Source organism: Spermophilus citellus (genome assembly GCF_964194105.1).
Source record: "Spermophilus citellus genome assembly, chromosome: 2".
Taxonomy (NCBI): Eukaryota; Metazoa; Chordata; class Mammalia; order Rodentia; family Sciuridae; genus Spermophilus; species Spermophilus citellus.
In genome coordinates this window covers 164,127,046-164,147,199 of record NC_138183.1, presented here as the reverse complement: position 1 = coordinate 164,147,199, position 20,154 = coordinate 164,127,046, and the positions used below count along the sequence as shown (strand labels likewise).

The window sequence follows — 20,154 nt, the reverse complement described above, 5'->3', positions numbered from 1 at the left end:
AGAAGAAAGAAATTAGAATGAGTGCATGACTAGTTACCTTTGAATGAACCACCCCAGAGCTGATTGCTTTATGAAATTCATTAACCTGTATGTTTCCATGTGTCTTTTCTCTTATAGAAAGCAGAGATTGCTATTGCCCCTCTGACAATCACTTTGGTACGAGAGGAGGTCATTGACTTCTCTAAGCCCTTCATGAGTTTGGGTATATCTATCATGATCAAAAAGCCTCAGAAATCTAAACCAGGAGTGTTTTCCTTCTTGGATCCTCTGGCCTATGAGATTTGGATGTGCATAGTCTTTGCCTACATTGGTGTCAGCGTGGTCTTGTTCCTAGTTAGTAGATTTAGTCCGTATGAGTGGCACACAGAAGAGCCAGAGGATGGAAAAGAAGGACCCAGCGACCAGCCTCCCAATGAGTTTGGCATCTTTAACAGCCTCTGGTTTTCCCTGGGTGCTTTCATGCAGCAAGGATGTGACATCTCACCCAGGTTAGTTTCAAAACTCACATTCTCCACTAATTTCCAAGTAATTCCAAATGTTGTACGGAGTATCTCTCTGAGTTCTTTTCCTGGCTGCACAGCATTATTTGAAATGCAGGAAAAAAATTCAATTCCCAAATTAATATAAATATATTCATAGATCAAGTTTACCAATAGAAAAGTAACTATGAAATGTGTAGGAACTCTTGAAAATCATTTTGTATCAATATTTCACTCAGTCTTTTGACAGAAGGAAACTGAAATCTAAATCATAGAATAGAACTCCTATAGTGTATCCTTTTCAAAAACAAATGTTGCTTTTACTGCTCATCATTAAAAAATTAATGTTGCACTTGATATTCAACCCCACTAGTTTAATGGAAATTTCTGCCATAGAGTTTCCTAAAATTTCAGTCAATATAGTTTGTACCAGAGATTGTTTTATATAACAACACATAAATAAGCTTAGCAGTAGGAGAAAAAACAACCATTTAGGCACAGGACTATGGTACGCTTCCTTTTTCTAACATTTAGACATTTCTCAGTTACTATGTTCACCAAAAACAAAGCTTGTGAATTTAATTGACTGTTTACTAGCACTATACACATACACACAGAGAGAGACAGAAAGAAATAGAGAAATACATACTTTTATATAAATTTTTCAAAAAGGCATTTTAACCACAATGTAATTGGTATTCCTAAGACCCAGGAAAACTATAATTACTTAATTTCCAGTAACATAGAAATCTAAATTAGTAACTTTCAATTAATGAAAAGAGAAAGAATTAAAGCAAATCAAGTAATGTGTTTTTAAAAAGACAAGGTAAAGGAAACATTAAGTTAAAACCAGTAAAAAAAAAAAAATATATATATATATATATATACACACACACACACATACATACATATACACACATACATACATACATACACACAGACAGACACACACACATAGTGAAGTCAACCCAAGGGTGTTTTACTATTGAGTTACATCCCCAGTCCCTTTTATTTTTAATTTTGAGGCAGGGTCTCTCTAAGTCACCTAGGATGGCTTCAAACTTACAATCCTCATGCCTCAGCCTCCCAGTTGCTGGGATGACAGGCATGCACAGTTGGTGCCCAGCAACATTTTCATAATCATGAGTAATAAGGGAGCACTTTAAAGTTACCAATTCCATGGAAAATATGAAACGGTACTTCACATTTCATGTTTAACATGAAACATGTTTAAAAACTGTTTTCCACAAGAATTTTAAATAGTTTAATGATCCCCATGAGTGAAATCAATTGTGTATATTCCCTGGATTTCTGGTTCATCCCATTTTAACTTTTCCTCTGCATTCACACTCATCTATACATCCTTAATAACCAGAGAAAAGGTGAAGGGAGAAAATGTTCATTCCAGTATGGAAAGATATTTTAGGACATGGCTTATCCTCCACTTGGCTCAGAATTGGAATGCCAAATGAAAAGCTATCCTCAACTATGATCATCAATTTGAGACCAATTATAGGCTCTCCTCTGGTCTAGCCTCAGCTTAGCCTGTGTTCCATCCGTCCTTGCCAGGCTCTGATGGAAGGTAAACACAAGGTCTGTATCTATGACTTTATCAAATCTAAGATCCATCATTGTCCAGATGTATTGCTGTTTTATGTACCATTAAGAGAGTAACAACATTACCAAATTAACTATGATACTATATTTTATCTCGTCAACCTTAGCCTAATTTCAGAGGTGATAAAATTTAAGGGACATAGGGTATTAGTGGGTTTATGCATGTATTTATCTTCTTTATTTAAAGGAACTCCATTAATTCCACTTTTCTGTCAATGAAATGACAAATAGGAGATTTTTTCCATATTTCCAGTAGCACTTGTATATTAAGATACAAAATATAAGATTATACAGAAACACTAAAATCATTCTTGAATAGACTATCAGAAAATAAAATGATACTTGCAATTGTTATTTGTAAATATGCTCAGTGACTTGAGGGTGTATCTTCTGTGTTGGTTGGAGAAAGAAAAACATGAATTACCTTATCCATGTTTAGATCCCTCTCAGGTCGAATCGTTGGAGGTGTTTGGTGGTTCTTTACACTCATCATTATATCATCTTATACTGCTAACCTGGCTGCTTTTCTGACTGTTGAGCGAATGGTCTCCCCAATAGAAAGTGCAGAAGACCTGGCCAAACAAACAGAAATTGCCTATGGAACTCTGGATTCAGGGTCAACAAAAGAATTCTTCAGAGTAAGTTAAGAAAAAAAATAAAAATAAAAACCAACAATGACAAATCACATGTTCCTCATTTTGAAATTCAGGCATTCCCTTAATAATTATATTATTGATTTAGTTATTATAAAGTCTGCACACACAATGGTAACAACTGTGTTTAATGTTAATACATCTTGATTTTTAATTAATTTAATTTGCAAAACCAAATTGATTTTTTTCACATTGCAAGAGGAACCCTAAGACATATCAGTGAAAAGGTAACTAAAGCAACTTTATAGAATAATTTATTCAAAACTTTCCAATGTTGGTAATGCTGTGATAATGTGTTGGATTGGAAAAGATAGGATTTCTGTATATTTCTGCACTAAGAGCCTAAAAATGAAAGCAAGCTTTACTTTCAAAAGAAACATTTAACTTGCTGCATTTGAACCTGAAAACCTTATTTGCAGATTATACAACTTTTATGAGTTTCATTATTCTGTAATATATTCTGTAACAATGGGTTTCTAAGTAATGTATGTTTTCTCACAAAATATTAATAGCAAGATCTTATTAAGTTCAAGGTCCTTCTGTAAGACATTGTATGATGTTTAGTTTGTGCAGACTTCTCTATTTGCAGATAACATTTTTCAAACTTATACAATTGTTTTACATGTATAGATATGATTCCTTGAGTTTTCTATCAGTATAACCAAGTTTTATTGTTGTTGCTATTTGTAGATATTTGGTCCATTATGTGGTTCAATTTTTTGATCAGTGTATCCTCTTTTTATTCTGGTTCCACTTAAATCCAGAGATATACTTGATAATGTCTGATCACTAAGAAGAGTGTTTTTGTGACTTCAGAACAAAAAAAAAAAATTAGCCAGACTGAAATTTTCACAAATATTGAATTAGGTAATATAGAACACATTTTGTATTTAATATCAATTGTTCAAAGACTAGAATTTTAATAATATTTAATAGTTTGGAAGACATATATTTCATTATTTTTAAGTTTTAATGATAGCTCATTATTCATGCTTATATACAACATTTGACATATTACATTTCATTTCATATATTAATGTTTAAAATATTCTCACTCAGCTTGTAAAATTAAAATGAAATGAACTATTCTTTAAGACAGTTTTAAGTTTCATGTACTTGAATTTCAGTTAGGTGCCTTTTCAAAAAAGATTTGATAATGATATCCTAATATACTACGAATGTTTACATAAAATTAAGTCAGGAACAAGTCACTCAAAAACTCAGTCAAACACTCTTTGGGCATCTTTTTAAAGAAACCAATGAACAACATGATTTTCAATGATTTAAAGCATTGTTAATAGATATAACTTAAAAATTAGTGGAAAAGTATTTGTAGATTTTTCTAAAACTCAAGTAATTGTCATGATGGTAGGTTTTACTAACAATAGCCTATGGATAAGATTAATTGACCAAACCTTTCTTTTAACTTAATAATCATGTCCAACTACTAAAGCTTAATAGAAACATGCTACCTCAATGCATTTAACATAATTTTAGTATCTTGCTGAAAGTGTGTCAGTTTAAAACTGCTTCTACAGAAAAGTAAGTGGGTAAAATTTACTGGCTTTGCCTAGAACCAATTCTGTGTATATATCAAAATAGAATGCAAGATTTTGCTATCACTAGCATTTTACTGAAAAGTGATGGCTGATTGTCATTTAAATAAAGAAAATATTTGCGGGCTCATCATTCTGCCTTGAGTAATAACGTAAAAATAATTGTCACATTGATTTTCTGAAAATTTCTCACAAGTAACACATTATAAAGCTCTTTAACAACAAGCCCAGTTAAAATATGTATTTATAACCTTTATACAATTTAAAAGCATTGCTCAAATTCTCAAGAGTGGTGAGGTGGACAAGAGAATATATTGATCAGAAGTGTGGGGCTACAGAACATGTCTCCAAGTTCAGAGTCTTTCCATGCAAGCTGGGCAAGCACTATGCCTTGTTTCCTTTCTCTCTCCACAACTTCAGTTTTAAAATTGGGAAAAAGGATAGGTATTTATTGCCGTAGAGCACTCTGAATCCCAATGAAACAAAAAAATATTTTCCCTGGGTAGCACACCTTCAAGAATGCATAAATTGGAGTTTTCTTATAAAATTGTCATTCATTTCCTACCTTGTTTGCCTCCTTCCTTTCTTTTTTGCAATGACCTGGTTTCAATAAATGATTTGTCTGATGGGTGGAAGAAACGGAATGTGAAGGGTATTTTTGTACCTGTCAAAAATATCTTCACCTAGGAACCCAATAATGGCATATCTATCAGTCCCACTAAGCTGCCTCAGGCAGTGACCTATACTCAGCACTTCAAAAAAGTTGCAGTTATAATCAACTGAAAAAAGAATTAGGCCATGTCAAGATGACATTGAATTAATATGTTATCTTATCTTGGTTGTGCCCCATCATGACACTTAATATGTTTCATGTTCTCTGCACCTTTTTAAGCACAAACACATAGGCATTAGAAGAACATCTGTACTTGTCGCTTACTGGCAATTTTGCTGTTTAGATGCTTGCGTATTACACACCTGATTCAAGCATACTGGTTTTCATTTCAATTCAGATAATGTCTTCTGCGATCATGAATGCATAAGTGGGGTAGATTACTATCTCAAGGTTTATAATGTTATCAAATTACTACTGATGAGCTATCACTAGAACACCAGTCTTGCTGCATAAGCTACAAGAAGGGGAAAGCAATCCACCTGATAGAAATGTGAACATTAACTGTAATGCATTATATTTATACATACTTCCTATTAAAATAAGGTATGGAAAAATATTTTTATTTATCTATTTTTGTACCAGGGATTTAAACCAGGGGCTCTCAATCCCTAAGCCATATCCCCAGCACTTTTTATTTTTTTATTTTGAGACAGGGTCTCTCTCAGTTGCTTAGGGCCTTGATAAGTTGCTGAGGCTGGCTTTGAACTTTCAATCCTTCTGCCTCAGTCTCCCAAGCCACTGAGATTACAAATGTACCCAGCAAAGAATACTTAATTTTTGAGAAATTAAAATGATAGCACATTTTTTTAAACTCCAAGAATTGTTTTAAACAATAAAATAATGCTTTAAATCAGATAGCTTCCCAAGTATTTTTTACAATAGTGATGAAACAAATAGACCCAAGCTTAATTTCCTAATTACAAAAAAATAATAACTCTCATATTATCTTTGCTTATTACCTACAGTATGTTTACTCCCCATGCCTGACCTTAAAGTACACACTACAGTGTAAAATTTAAGTAAATTAAAAGTTCCATTTTCATTGTATTTATGAGCTTACTGAGTCTGCAAAAATTTCCTCATCTTAGCCTTTCTCATCAAATTTATAAATATTTTCTTGCTTTAACCCTGCAACAAACATTCTCTTTCAGTCACAAAAAAGCAGTGATGCATGCCATTTCCAGTCCTTTGCCTCTTGATTTCCCCTCATTCTTTTACCATGTACCTGGTCTTATCTGCATCATGTCCCTTTAAATCAGAATCAGAATTCCTGAATATTAATATGGTGACAAATGGGCTGTTCCCCCCACCCAAAGAAAGTTGCTTGCATCTCCCTCATTTTTTTCACTGACAGTCTGTATTTTACAGTTTCTATTATACCTGAGACCTCCCAAATTTAGCACAACTGTTCTACAGATTCTTCCTTTTCTTGATTTTAAAGAGATTGAATCAAGCCAGGCATGTTATTGCATGCCTGTGATGTTAGCAACTCCGGAGGCTGAGGCAATAGGATCTGAAGTTTGAAGCCAGCCTGGGAAACTTGGCAAGACACTGTCTCAAAATTTGAAATATATAAAGGACTGGGGGATGTGGCTCAATGGTAAAACACAACTGGGTTCAATCCCCAGTACCACAAAGAAAAAAAAAGTTTGAGTTCAATTCTTTCTCATTAAAGTATACATAATTCAATGTACTTAAACAAAAGCAGCAGTAATTTTATTCACATTGGCATTATAAGAATGGACTATCAAAAATTATCAGTGAACTAAAAGTCCTAAGCCCTAAGAATATTTTTTTTCCATTTTGCTATGCTAGTTTAATTTAACTATCCTGTTCCTTTAATATGCTACTTAACTGTAACTGGAACACTGCCAAATAAATGGCAGGTTTCTGATTTATTAAAATGTTCAAAAAATATTTCAATTAGAACAATTCACTGATTTTATTTCTTCTGTTTTTAATGTATTATACATAGTAGGGTTTACAGTATATGTGGACATCTATACCTTTTGAGGTGAAACTCTGAAGTTATATTAAAAAAGTGATCATATGTCTAAAGGATGTTGTTTACCAACATTTGTCTGATTTTGGAATCATCAGAGTAAATATATGAGGACAATCTCTATTATGTGATCCATGGAGTTTATATTTTTCAGAATTAATTACAAAATGAAAGAGATCATTCTTTGGAGCAGAACTCTAGTTTTAAAGAAGGGCTGAATGAGGCCTACCAATGTGGGTTAATGGATCCTATGGCTGGGTTTGAACCCCAGAACTCCTCTATCTGGAATACACATAGAATATTTACAACTGAATTGACATGTTGACATAGAATTTTCTAACATGAGAATTTCCCACCAGAATTAACCTGTCAAACACCTAAACATACATACATACATACATACACACACACACACACACACACACACACACACACATACACACACACAGAGACCCCACAACCATATTATGGGATATTTTCAAGTGTTTGTAGTATAAAACTATTTCACAGAACAACACAGCATGTCTATTTTCCATTTGACATTTATCAGTGTTTGAATATACTTTGCTTTGGTTCAAATATTTGAGTCAATCCTTGTTTGGCTTATTATTTAGGTTTATTGATTACTAGTTTCCTATCTTAGAAAGTCAAAACTCTGAATCCCACTTTTATCAGTTTTTTTTTTTTGTCCACCTGAATAATTTGCTTTTGCCCAAATACATGTATCCCTAAATTTGGTATTAAGGGCAAGAAGAACTGCTTCTTATCGGATTCTATATTTGGTAAACAAAGGAATATTAATATAAATAAATGTGTTTATTATTTAGAATTATGCCTCACACATGAAATCTAAATGAAGTCTCAATTACTTTTTTATTTAGATCCAGATACAAAATTTTTGCACTTGTTATTGAAAAAAATGTAATCATAAAAGTTTATGTGCATTATCCTATTATCAAACATCAAATGGAGTTAGACCTTTCTATCTTGCTAAATGTATGTTTGAAAGACATTTGAGTTCATTTGGGTATAATTTCACACTAAAAAATGTATGTGTGAATGAAAAAAAATATAATGTCAATGCAGATGCTAATAAAAGAACCTGGGTAAATTTAGTAGCCGGAGCTCAGGTAGACAGAAGTAATTGATAGAAATAAATGTTTCTTGGCTGGAGTCAGGATATGAGAATGACTCATCAAAACACAAAGTAGGAAAACAGGAATCACTTCTCTTTAAAGTTTGATGTATATCTGGAGATTTTGTCAGACAATGTCTAAAAAAATGTTTTGACTAAACTAGAATTTGATTCGTATGTTGTGGATATTTGCTTTTTATACTATAGCAGATTTCTCTTCTTTCTTTGATGTTCAATCACTGACTTGATATGACCCATACATTTATGTGTGTCTTACTTTGAGGTATGAAGAAAGATAAAAATAAAATAACTCTCCTTATTGGTTTTAATTAAGATATAATATTAAAAGGAGTTCCATCAAGATAAAAGGACTAGATCAGTCTGGTCCTTTTCGAGTTTATCATGACTGTAATATAAAACATGATTTTAAATGTTCATTGCTGTTCATGGCCTTGTATGTTTAAGACGAATAATAAGTTGGTATTTAAAAATAATTGAGTATAGTAATTTTTTATTATGGCAGGAGGTACATGCCTCTTAAAATATCACTTTTAAATGTTTGTCATTTCAGTGATTTCATTAAATAGTTTCAAAGGATATTTTTCCAATAGTGAAAGAATAACCTTACTATTATGTTACTGGTATAGCAAATTAGAGGGCAATGGGAAGATACTAAAGGGCTTTATCATTCTTTTTCCTTCGATCAATTTTAACATGTTGTTCCCTTCTTTCCTGTATTTAATTTTATTTTAATTTCCTCCAGAGATCAAAAATAGCAGTGTATGAAAAGATGTGGACCTACATGCGATCAGCAGAGCCATCAGTGTTCACTAGGACTACAGCTGAGGGAGTGGCTCGTGTCCGCAAATCCAAGGGCAAATTTGCCTTTCTCCTGGAGTCCACTATGAATGAATACATTGAGCAGCGAAAGCCATGTGACACGATGAAAGTGGGAGGAAATCTGGATTCGAAAGGCTATGGAGTAGCAACGCCCAAGGGTTCCTCATTAAGGTGGGTGGAATAGTATAACAATATAACATGTGTTGTTATAGTATTCCACCTTCCCTGATGTCCCTGAAAGAATTATTTTGTTTTGTGTGTAAACATGGTATGTTTGTTTGTTTTATTTTCTTTTTCTCCATTTCATATTTTTTGGTCAACAATCAGGTAAATTTTTTTTCTTAATTTTAGAATAATCTAGTTGATATAAACCTTTGAAGGCCATATAAAAACCAAACTGGTTGAACACTAGCTGTTTCCAGTGGGCCTAAAACAGGGGTAACATATACTTCTAAATCTCATCAACATTTTTTTGGCCACCCAAATCTACACTGTCATTGTGTCAGTAATAACTCTACATTTTATCATTATTTTTTTTTTCAAACACATTGCCTGGCCTCTAGTTTCTGACTAAGAAGAAATTGGCTTCTTGCCAGCCAACCATATTTTTTTTTCCATTTTGATGTTTCATTTATTATGGTGTCATTCTATTTTATATTATCTTGAGATTACGTTGGTGCTAAGTTTAAAACCACATCTATTTATAAAAGCAACCAAGATCAGGGAAAAACAGGCTCTGGTTTTATGGTGCTTACTCAAGTCACACTCCCACCTATTTTAAAGGGAGTGTGGTGTAAGTAAGATCTGTAAAATTAGATCCAATGACAATACAAAAAATGTTTATAGAGAAGCCCCTTAAATGTGCTTCGTGAGTCAAGTGTTACACATGAGGGGTAAAAGTGAGACTTTCATTCTTATGGAAATATTGGTTAAATCTGCCCTTTTTATCCTCTTGGTCCTGGACATAGAAAATTCACATGTTTATGTCCAGGAGGCAGAATTTCCTATTTTCCTTAAGCAATAAAGGCTGCTGTTGAATTGATGGGGCTAGAGCCCATCACAAGTGATGACTGACAGATTACTCTGGTCTCAGTGCTGCTTAGGAGAGATGCACACAAAGCACAGATTCAAGAGGAAATCAGAATGTTTGCTAAAGGACTTAACCAAGAACCTGGTCTTGAAAAATGATGTCTCTGGTAAGCCATTCAAAAATGAAGGTAATAAGACTTATACTATTGCCCAGCACAAATGAAAGCAATATAAACATCATATGATTGTTTTCATTGATTTCAAAAGGGGAACTACAGAATACTTTAAAATGTGCATTGGGTGGGGGAAGGGTTGAGAGATATAAGAAACAAATACCAGTACTGAAAAGGGTTGCATTAAACCAATATTGTGTGTTTGCAAGCAACACTGTAATCACTAATAGGGATCTTAGGGTATATTATGAAAGGAATGGTTTTCAAAAGAATATCGATAAAAGTTAGTAAAGACAAATCTGGGTGTGAACTTTGGCAATTCTGAAGTCTGGTTTATTTGAACATACATCCCATACAAAACTGGAAAAATGTGCAGGGAGAAAGCCAAACTAATAAATTATCCATAATAGAATTCTACCCAAAAAGGTTTCAATCATTCAGAAACCTAAACTGGCATCAGGGTAGTTGGCCTTTGATGATATATTTTGTATGATGCACTATGAAAAATATGTAATTTCAATGAGGTCGAGTAAGCTAATAAATTTCTGTTGTAATAGTAGTCACAAGAGCACCTTAACATAAATATTTTTTTAAAAATAGAAGGGGTGAAAGAGACAGTGGTTGATATGTAGATCAGTGTTCAGAATATTGATTACATTCACTGGATGTCTCTTTTGCTCTTAATTAATTCTCTGTGGATGTAGCTGCCTTGTCCTCTGTCTTGTGTGTACTGATAAAGTCAAGCTCCAGGGACTAAAATTGGCCCTAAGATACCGGAGCGTCTGACTGCCATTGATGGCAAGAGAGTTCCCTCTTAAATGTGCCACTTTGTCAAATCCACACTACAGGGATTGTTTGGGAAGATGCTGAAGGGCTTCATCTGTCTAGAACTGTTTAATAATCAGCCATTGGCTTCCCCCTCTTTTCCTGTCCTTGCCTGGATCTTGTTAATGAGGCAATTGTTAAACTCGGCTTCCTGGATGGAGAGTTTGTTTATGCACTTTGTTTTATATATGCCACAGTTTCCTGAGCAAGCTGGCCCCTGCATGCCAATACTACAGTTATTTTGCCCTATTTTTGAGAACATTAGAAGGACACTGAAGGCTAACCAGCGTTCACTTGCCCCCTACCTCCCCACTCCCCCATCCCCAGCCATCTAAGCAGAAGGCTTGCTAGATTTAAATCTCATTCTTATTCCACTAGGATTGTTTTGTTTCAAAGAGACAAACTAATATAGAGATGAACTAACAGGCATCTGCATAAATTATTTAGTTTGTAGAAGCAAGTTCAAATTAATTGTATTCATCAGAACAAGTTCCAGAGGGCATAGCTGTATCAAGTGTCTTTGAAGCCTTCTGTCTTATCCAGTTCAGTAGAGACTTAGGTCTTTTCTCCTATAGGATCTATCTTTTCTTAACCAGGTCTTTAGGTTAATTGCTCTGGATATGGTCAGACATGTATATCTCAGTGTCATTAGTGATGGCTTTTTCACAGACTGCTGTTTTGATTCATTAGGCAACATAAGGCTTTAAGAAAAAATAGTAATTGTTTCTTCTATGTAAGCTTAACCAGAAAATGCCAACAAATGACTAGCAATGTTCCTTTGGTCTAGGGAGTTTTAAGTTTTCAATCCCTGCTTTCTGTTCAAAATGCTTAAAAATAAATATCACAGAAAAAGGAAGCATGTGATTCTCAATCAGGATGGAAAATCAGGACTTGGGTCTTAACTGTAGACTTTAAAACAAATTCAGTCAGGATCTTTACAGCATATTTGTGACTAGACTGAAAAAATATCACAACAGTGATGACTATCACACATCTTTATGGTGGAGAATGATATACAGAGCTCTTTAGAGTTCAGATAGACTATTTCAGACGAGCATTACCTGGCCATGTACCTGAGAATTAAAACAACTGACCTATCCATTAGATGGCCAATGACAATTCCCAGAAATTATTGGTTTATTGTACTTTGACGTAAATTCTGCCATTTTTAGGTGACAGAACAATGTCAGGTATATAGATCTTTTTATTTCTCCTGAATCTTTTTTTTTTTCCTACACTCACAATACTATTTATACTTTAATCAATACTCTGGCTTCCTCCTCTTCCCTACTCCAGTACCCTTGACAACCCAAAAGAATAGTGAAAGACTTCTTCTGGCTGAGAGATTGTGAAAGGTTGTTTTAAAATATACATTTCAGATTATATTGTAATGAAACATAAAATTTAGGTGAAAGAAGAATTGTATTTATTTTGACTTTACTATTAATTCTATCAACACTATCAACTTTATTATATAAATTGACTATATATATATACACTATAATAAATATATACTTTGTTATCAAAATACTATCAACTTTACTATATTTTAACCATACTACACTAGTTACTATACTATTGATTTTACTATGCAATAAACAAACCTACTAAAAGTAGTTAACAGTGAATCATAATTTGGTTAATACAGATTTACTGACTAAGCAGCTATTAGATGAGAATACTCCTTTTAAAGAGATTCACGATATTTAGAATCAGAAGTGCCTCCATTGAACAAGGCAGTGGATCTTATCTGAAGACTTCTGCTGGCCCTTATAAGAATTCATATACTTGACCCCTATATTTGAAAGCAAATTTAAATACTGTAGTCTTCTATACTTTTACCATTTAATAGAGATAATTCCCATACAAATTTGCTTGCTAAAAAGATGTTTGTAGGACTATGTCTAAAATAAGACAAATATCCTGTCAGCAAAAAAAAAAAAAAAGAGGGAGGAAAAAGAAAAAAAAAGATGCTTCAATAGAAAATAGCTAGAATGAAACATGCATCACTGGGTGAGCTCTGGAGAATATGATGCCCAGTTGGACTTGGCAATGCCCAGTTGCAGGCACCCATGGCAACAAGAGCTAAGCTTTTGAAAGCAGGCCCATCACAGTTCCTATGCAATAGGCAGCTCCCTGCCTCACAGAATACCACAGCAGGGGGGAGGAAGTACTAAGAAAGGGAAGTCTAATACCACATCTCTTGGTATTTAACAAAATCACTGACCTCACAGATACTTGACCCAAGTCTAGATCTGCTTCACAATGAGTAGAATTCTCAGTAGGACAAATTGCATTTCCTCCACTTTGGAGCATTTTATAGAGTAGATGTATTAAAATTAATATTCCAATTCATGTATAAAAAGTGTATTATCCTAAGGAACCACTTTCCCATATAAAACCTGTAACACATACCAAGTCACAAGTTCAGAAGTACTTAGAAGGTTTATAAAAAAGAAATTAGCTAGACAGTGTATGTGAGAAGAGTATTCTTTTTTCATTATTATTAAAAATAAGTCAACTATTAGTATGTACCATAACAATAGAAAAGCTTAAAATTATAGAAATGTGAGGCTGAGTATTTAATATTACTAAGCATCTCTTGACCTCAAATGAATAAACTTATATATGTCTTCTGGGAAGGAATTGCAGTAGGCTGGTACACAATTTTTTATATTAACATTAAGGAAAGAAATGCCATTTTTCTTAGTGCCACATTAAAAGTTGCTACAGATAACTTTGTTTTTGTGATTTCATTATGTTTTGAATATAGTCTCTCAGGCTAAGGATTAGACAAACAGAAAAAAAAGTCAATTGCGCCTCTCAACATACACACAAATGTACACAAAACCCCCTGTGGTACTATGTTAAATAACTACTCAGTTTGCTGTTAGGGATGCTGATATTTATTGTGGGCACCAAGTATTTTGCATTCACAAACTGAGATGTCACATGGTAAAAGTATCGATAGGACATGTGTCCCAGGAGAAAATAATTGCACAGTAAGATCCGCATACTTCAACCTTCCCTTTCTGAATCTGAACACAATAGGGAACATAAAACTTTCTATTACCATTTAAAATTCCAAGTTTTTTCATTTACTTCTTTCCTATAATTAAAAAAATGACTAAAATCATAACTCCTCATAAAGAGGAAACAAACTTTTTTTTCCACATTGTATTAGACTAACCAGGCAGTGTACATTTGTGCCCTCCTCATTAGATTTTTTAAAATTCTGAAATGATATTCACTCTGTCTTTTGACAAATAATTCAACATTTGGTTGCTGGTTTCCAGCTGATAATTTATCATGTAGTTTTTAAATTGTTCACTTTGGGGATGTTTTGCAACAATGGGTAGAAAAGTTTTTAAACTTGATGTGTTTTTTTAAAACACTTGTTCTTTTCACCACTATACTTAGAATTCTACTTTAGCAATGTTCCTGAGAAAATGGAAAATTTGTCACCATTTTAGTTGCTACCACTTCAACAAGGATAAATTTAATAAGATTAAACTGCTATAAAAGAAAGTTAGCAGCTTATTTAAACATTGACAACTTGATTTGATGAGCCATCTAAGACTAGCTCTTAATTCTGATGGTTCTAAGAAAAGTCAGAGTTTCAAACTGTTGTTCTTTTGATCCATGCAGTTGCCTCATAGACAAATATTGTAAAGAATCTCCATAAAGAATATCTGTATCCCATGCAATTGAACATGGCAGCATACACCTGACATGAGTGCAGAACCTGTAGCCACCAGGTTAAGTGGCCTGGACCTCCACATGCCAACTGTATTTTGGAAACAAAATCATTCTAAAATCAAAACTCATAATATGATTAATAACTAATGTGCTGAACAATCTCTGTGAATTTACCCACACATTAATATTACATTTAAGTATTTTCTTGGTATATGGCAAGCAGCCATACAGGTTTCATATTATGTCACTCATCTTCACAGATCACAGATCATCTCCACATAAGGAATAATCTCCAGATACAATTCACACTCCCCTCTCCACCACACACACACACACACACACACACACACACACACACACACACACACAGTAGTCAGGTTAAAAAGAGGCATGGGAACAGAACAAGTGTGTGAAACTTTCAGTGAATTTGGATCCCCTTTCTCTGCTGGTGGGTGGAAGCCCAGATGTGAGTTCTCTGGAACTAAAGCTATAAAGCAATGGAGGAAAAACAGTCCCCCTGAGGTTTCCGGCAATGCTAAGATCTAGAAAGAGGCACAACTAAGACATCCTAATGAGGAAAAAAAAAAAAGAAAGAAAGAAATCCAGTCAGTCAAAGCAAAGCATCTGAAAGGATTGTCTAACAAAAAATGGGAGGTAGGAGGAAGAAATGGAAAGGAAATTTATGGAACCAGGAATCCTAAGGCTTGAAGAAAGGAAGAGCAGCAGATATCAGTATGTGAAAGCTACTGTTTCTGCTTTTATATTGTATGGGTATGTTGTTGTTCACATTTAAGTCTTAGCTGGAGGACAAAAGCCCTGCGACAGAGAAATTATCCATCAGAGGCTTTCAATATCCCCATATTCAACTGGCAAGGAATTGACAAAGTGTGCAGACAGAAGAGGTCTGCACTCCCATGACAGGAAAGGACACTAAGGCATGCCATGTCATCATGAGCAGGCATTCAGATTAAAGGTAAGGAGTTAAGAGATGCAGGGAATTCATGTATGGAAGGCAGCGTCTGTTTGCCTTTAGAAGTGGTCAAAGTAGATTTGAATATGTCAAATTTCAATAGTATTCCCTTTCTATTGAATTTCTTTTCATTTCCTCATTCTTGGAATTCTCCAGAACAAGATTTAAATCCTCCAAGAAAGAAGGTGTTTTATATTTTTTTCTCTGCATAATATGACGTTTGATAACTACCACAAAGCCACTCTTGAACCACTTTAATAATAATTCAATTATTAAAGAAAATAAGTGTGGGGAAGTAGCTCAGTGGTACAGCGCTTTCCCTGCATGTACAAGGGCCTGGGTTCAATCCCCAGCACGACAAAAATAAGCAGACAAAACTAAAGAAAATGTCTGAGGTTAATTTTCTTCACTATAGGATCTCAGGGTATGGGACCATGATTTCTATAGCTAGGAAACACTCACAATTACAACGTTATCTGTATTTATTTTATGAGTAGTTCTTCATTTATCCTCAGAACATGAGCAAAGGTGCAGGAACAAGTTCTGCGTTGCTCTTGTTTGCACATCCCTTGTGTAGGATTCTATTCTTCCAGAGTCACCTTCCTAAACATAAGTATGCCAGGAAGATGACAGCACAGGATGCTCAGAGAGATTGTAACTCTTAGATAATTCTTACGACTCTGAATAGTTTCATGGGGACTAAAAGAGAAGTATTGAAATCATGTTGAAGTAAATTCCCACCTCTCAGCTGAGAATGTGGAGGTAAAGTGGGGAGAAACTGAAGAACAGTAGAAGGGGCTCTTGATGCTTTCAATAATTAGAAACATAGAGAATGTTTTATGTACACACACACACACACACACACACACACACACACACTAAACTAAAACAGGGCTTTGGAGGGAGTGACAATCAAGTTTACCATAAAACTCCAAAATGTCTGTTATAAAATACTATAAAATCCACTTTGTTATGGAGATACAATCTACTCTTTAGTGTAGAATTCTATACTGTGCTGCTGTAAAGAAGTTTTATGCTAATAATCAACATCCACTTAAAAGAATGGATTAGAATATGGTCATGATTCTCTTCATGATGTCTCTTCAAGTTTAATTTAGCTGAGAATAAGAAACCATAGATCATTTATTTTAAAGATTGTTCTACCCACAAATCAGTCTTACAGCTCTGTTTTCACAGTGAAATAACATATATCTGAGATAACTTTGCCACAAATATATAGCAGCATATCCCCCAGCAACACCTTAGAAAATTACTATTCAGTCTGGGTCCTGAGCCTGCTCAGAAAAAGAATGATTTTAATTGTCTGAATATTCTATAAACAATAATTACACTAACAAAATTCATATATATCACGAACTAATGCATTATTTATCCTCCTTAATATAAAATCTTTTTCATAATTGAAAATATTTTCTTTTAAATGGACAGATTTCATACTTTCTGAAAATATAAAGTTCACTTTTAAGATATATATATATATATATATATATATATATATATATATATATAATGAAATATACTTTCAAGATGCTTGTGAAACTCTTTAAATGCATCCTTTAATGTCACCCAACTCAACAATAAAGAAAAATTAAAGACACAAAAACATTAAATGTATGTACAATGCTGAAATGTTGGAGAGATCTATGATTTTAAAATACCATTGACAATACTAAGTCTTATTCTTATCATGCTGAAATAAATTAGATTTTATTTGGCTTTCATTTCTTCTTAATTCTGAGTGCTCAATGAAGAAACTGACCCATGAATACATTCTTACAGAAATGTTAAAAAAATCAATCTTTTCTCTAAGCACTAAATATGTGGGAGTTAACTGCAATAAGAATTAAATTCAAGTTTAATTAAATTCAAGTTTAAAAACAAATGTGACAGAAATAGTTCTGTGATTTTAAAGCAAATAAAAGAATATACAGATTCTCTTCCTTGTTGCTTCACTTCACAGAAGATATAAAAATTGTCAGGAGCCACCTATAGGATTTCTGCTGCTATAAAATCCTGCTTATTTCATATATAGTGCTGAAAGATCTGCAGTTTCTGAATCTCCCCCTTTGACGTGGTAATAGGCAAAAGTTCCAATAGTAACCAAGAAAAGCATCTTCAGCTCCCCAGTCCACAGTGTCTCCTCTTTCCAGGAATTTACAACTAGAACCACAAAAAAAAAATACTCATAAAGCATTATCAGCAAGTACAACTCCTTTATGTTGCTAATGTCTTTAGCAGAAAAAAAAAACACAGAGAAATTTAAAATGTAAGCAGGTTTCAGAGTCCTAACCTTTGCCTTAAATTTGAAGCTAGTGAAGGTAAACATAAATAGGATCCAAGTACAGTTGACCTCAGATTGTCTCCCCGAATAAAAAGCAAATAATATAGACTGAAAAAAAAGAAAAAAGTTACTTTTTACTAAATGATACAATGAGAATATCATATATAGAAAACTAAAAATTACAGCACTATATTTATTAAATATAACATTAACAATAATAGTATAATGTTATACTTTTCAAACAAATTCCACATATATTTTATAACTTGCTCCATTTAACTCTTTTAGGATGTCATTTTATCATAGAAACACTGTAAATTAATCGTTAAGTGACTTGCCCACTGTCAGCTGAGGTTAGAACTAAGATCTTCTGACTTTCTCCAGTGCTCTTATAGGAAAAGAACAACAACAACAACAACAAAAAGTATTTCTTATATAAAATACAGTTTACTCTTAAAACTTACTAAACACTATCTGTGATTCTTCCCTGCTACAGTTTTGATAACACTGGCAATTCCAAGGCATATTGGAAATACCCACATAGAGGTCTATTTTCCCAATTTCAAATTTATGTTAAAAGCTGAATATTCTTGTTGAGTTGAAGAACTTTCACAAAGATAGATTTCAGGTTAGCACACACACAAAAAAAAAAAAATTACAACAATTAAAGCTGGTTCCCATAAATGTGGAGAAAATTGGCTTAGGATCCTCCAAAATCAGACTTGTCCAAGTGAAAGCAGAAAAGATTCTCACATCTCAGAGAAAGGAGATAGTGATAGTGACCACTGTATTCTCTTCCTACTTTGAGACTATTGCAATTCTGAAGTATACCCTGGGCTACATTTATCAGAACAACCTAAGAATTCTCTTATACCTCTTTGGAGTGTGGACACTTAATCAGATTGTGAGAAAATTCAATCTCAGAACCTTGATAGAAGCTCATCTGATTTTGGAATTAAATAAATCACTTTGTTATTGAATAGCTACTTTCATTGCAGTCTGCATTGTGAAATGGAAAGATATTTAAGGAGAGCACTTCTCTGTGAAAACCAACAGAGCTGCAAATAGATGTAGGCTTTGTGCTCCTATATAGCAGACATTTAAAATTATATGTTGACAAGGTTCAAACCTGACAAAATTCATTGGATTATTTAAAAGGGGGGGATAAGACAGCAAAAGTAAGGCACATGTGTATATAAGGAATTGTTTTGATTTTTTTCAGAACAAAGCTTATATTTCTACATCTAGATATGATAAAAACTGAATTTGATGTAATGTTGTATCCTGTGGCATTTCAATGTAAAATGCTTGGGAAGGTGATTTTTAAAGACATCATAATAACCCTAACAACTTCAGTACTATTTAATCCTTTTTCCATTTTTCTCTTCATCAAGAATAGCAATCAGTTTATGCCCTGAAGCATGAATATTGCACAGCCACTATAATTTTACTCAATCTATGCAATATACCTATAGTTGTTCTTATTTATAGATTCCCAGCTTATTTCTAAATAAAAGTATATTTCCTTTAAAACTGTCATATGATTGACTTTCACAGATGAAATAGGTGTTCCATAAACACAATTTAATTATTTTGCTCATTGTAAGCATGACTTTATAATTTTTGGTTGTATTTATTTCAGGAAAAAAAAAGAAATTCTCTTTATATATACATTTTTTGGAATTTATAGCATTTTGTGGGTAAAAGGTTGGTTTGTCAAATTAGCCAATTTTAGTACATTAATTAAAGATAATGAATGAAATTAAAGTTCCCAGAGAAGAACACAGGGAATATATGTATATTATAGTTATAGGAATTTTATTATACCATATTATATCATGAAACTTTAAGGTGACTAAAGATCATAGTATTAATCTAATTGCAAAACAAATGGCAACAGTAACATATGGATACAAGATGTCATTGTGTAACATAGAACCTGTCATATAGTGTTTTTTTCCCTGCACATTTTCATGATGGCCATTAGAATAATGATGACAACATCCCTCATTTTAATGTCTCTGGAATACACTGGGACAACCCGAGGTTCCAAAGCACATCCATCTTCTCACCTACTGTCATTTTACTTGATGAAGAATTTTAATAAGTTACCCAAAGTTAAATAACAATAGCACATGATCTTGTATGGGTTCAGGTTCACTCTCGGTCTCCACTCTCCTTCATGTCTCACAGAATTCAAT

The 20,154-nt window shown here is 33.5% G+C and overlaps 1 protein-coding gene across 2 annotated transcripts in view; it reads left to right on the top strand.

Moving 5' to 3' along the window:
* The window catches only part of GRIA4 (glutamate ionotropic receptor AMPA type subunit 4), a gene marked incomplete at both ends in the record, with an annotated part of 332,583 nt that overhangs the window by 286,450 nt on the left and 25,979 nt on the right, over positions 1 to 20,154 (top strand). For both annotated transcript variants that reach the window (XM_081278586.1, XM_081278587.1), the window contains 3 exons: positions 118 to 488; positions 2,536 to 2,734; positions 8,879 to 9,126. In XM_081278586.1, the coding sequence (XP_081134712.1) occupies positions 118 to 488; positions 2,536 to 2,734; positions 8,879 to 9,126 (818 nt within the window). The remainder of the gene's footprint in view (positions 1 to 117; positions 489 to 2,535; positions 2,735 to 8,878; positions 9,127 to 20,154) is intronic.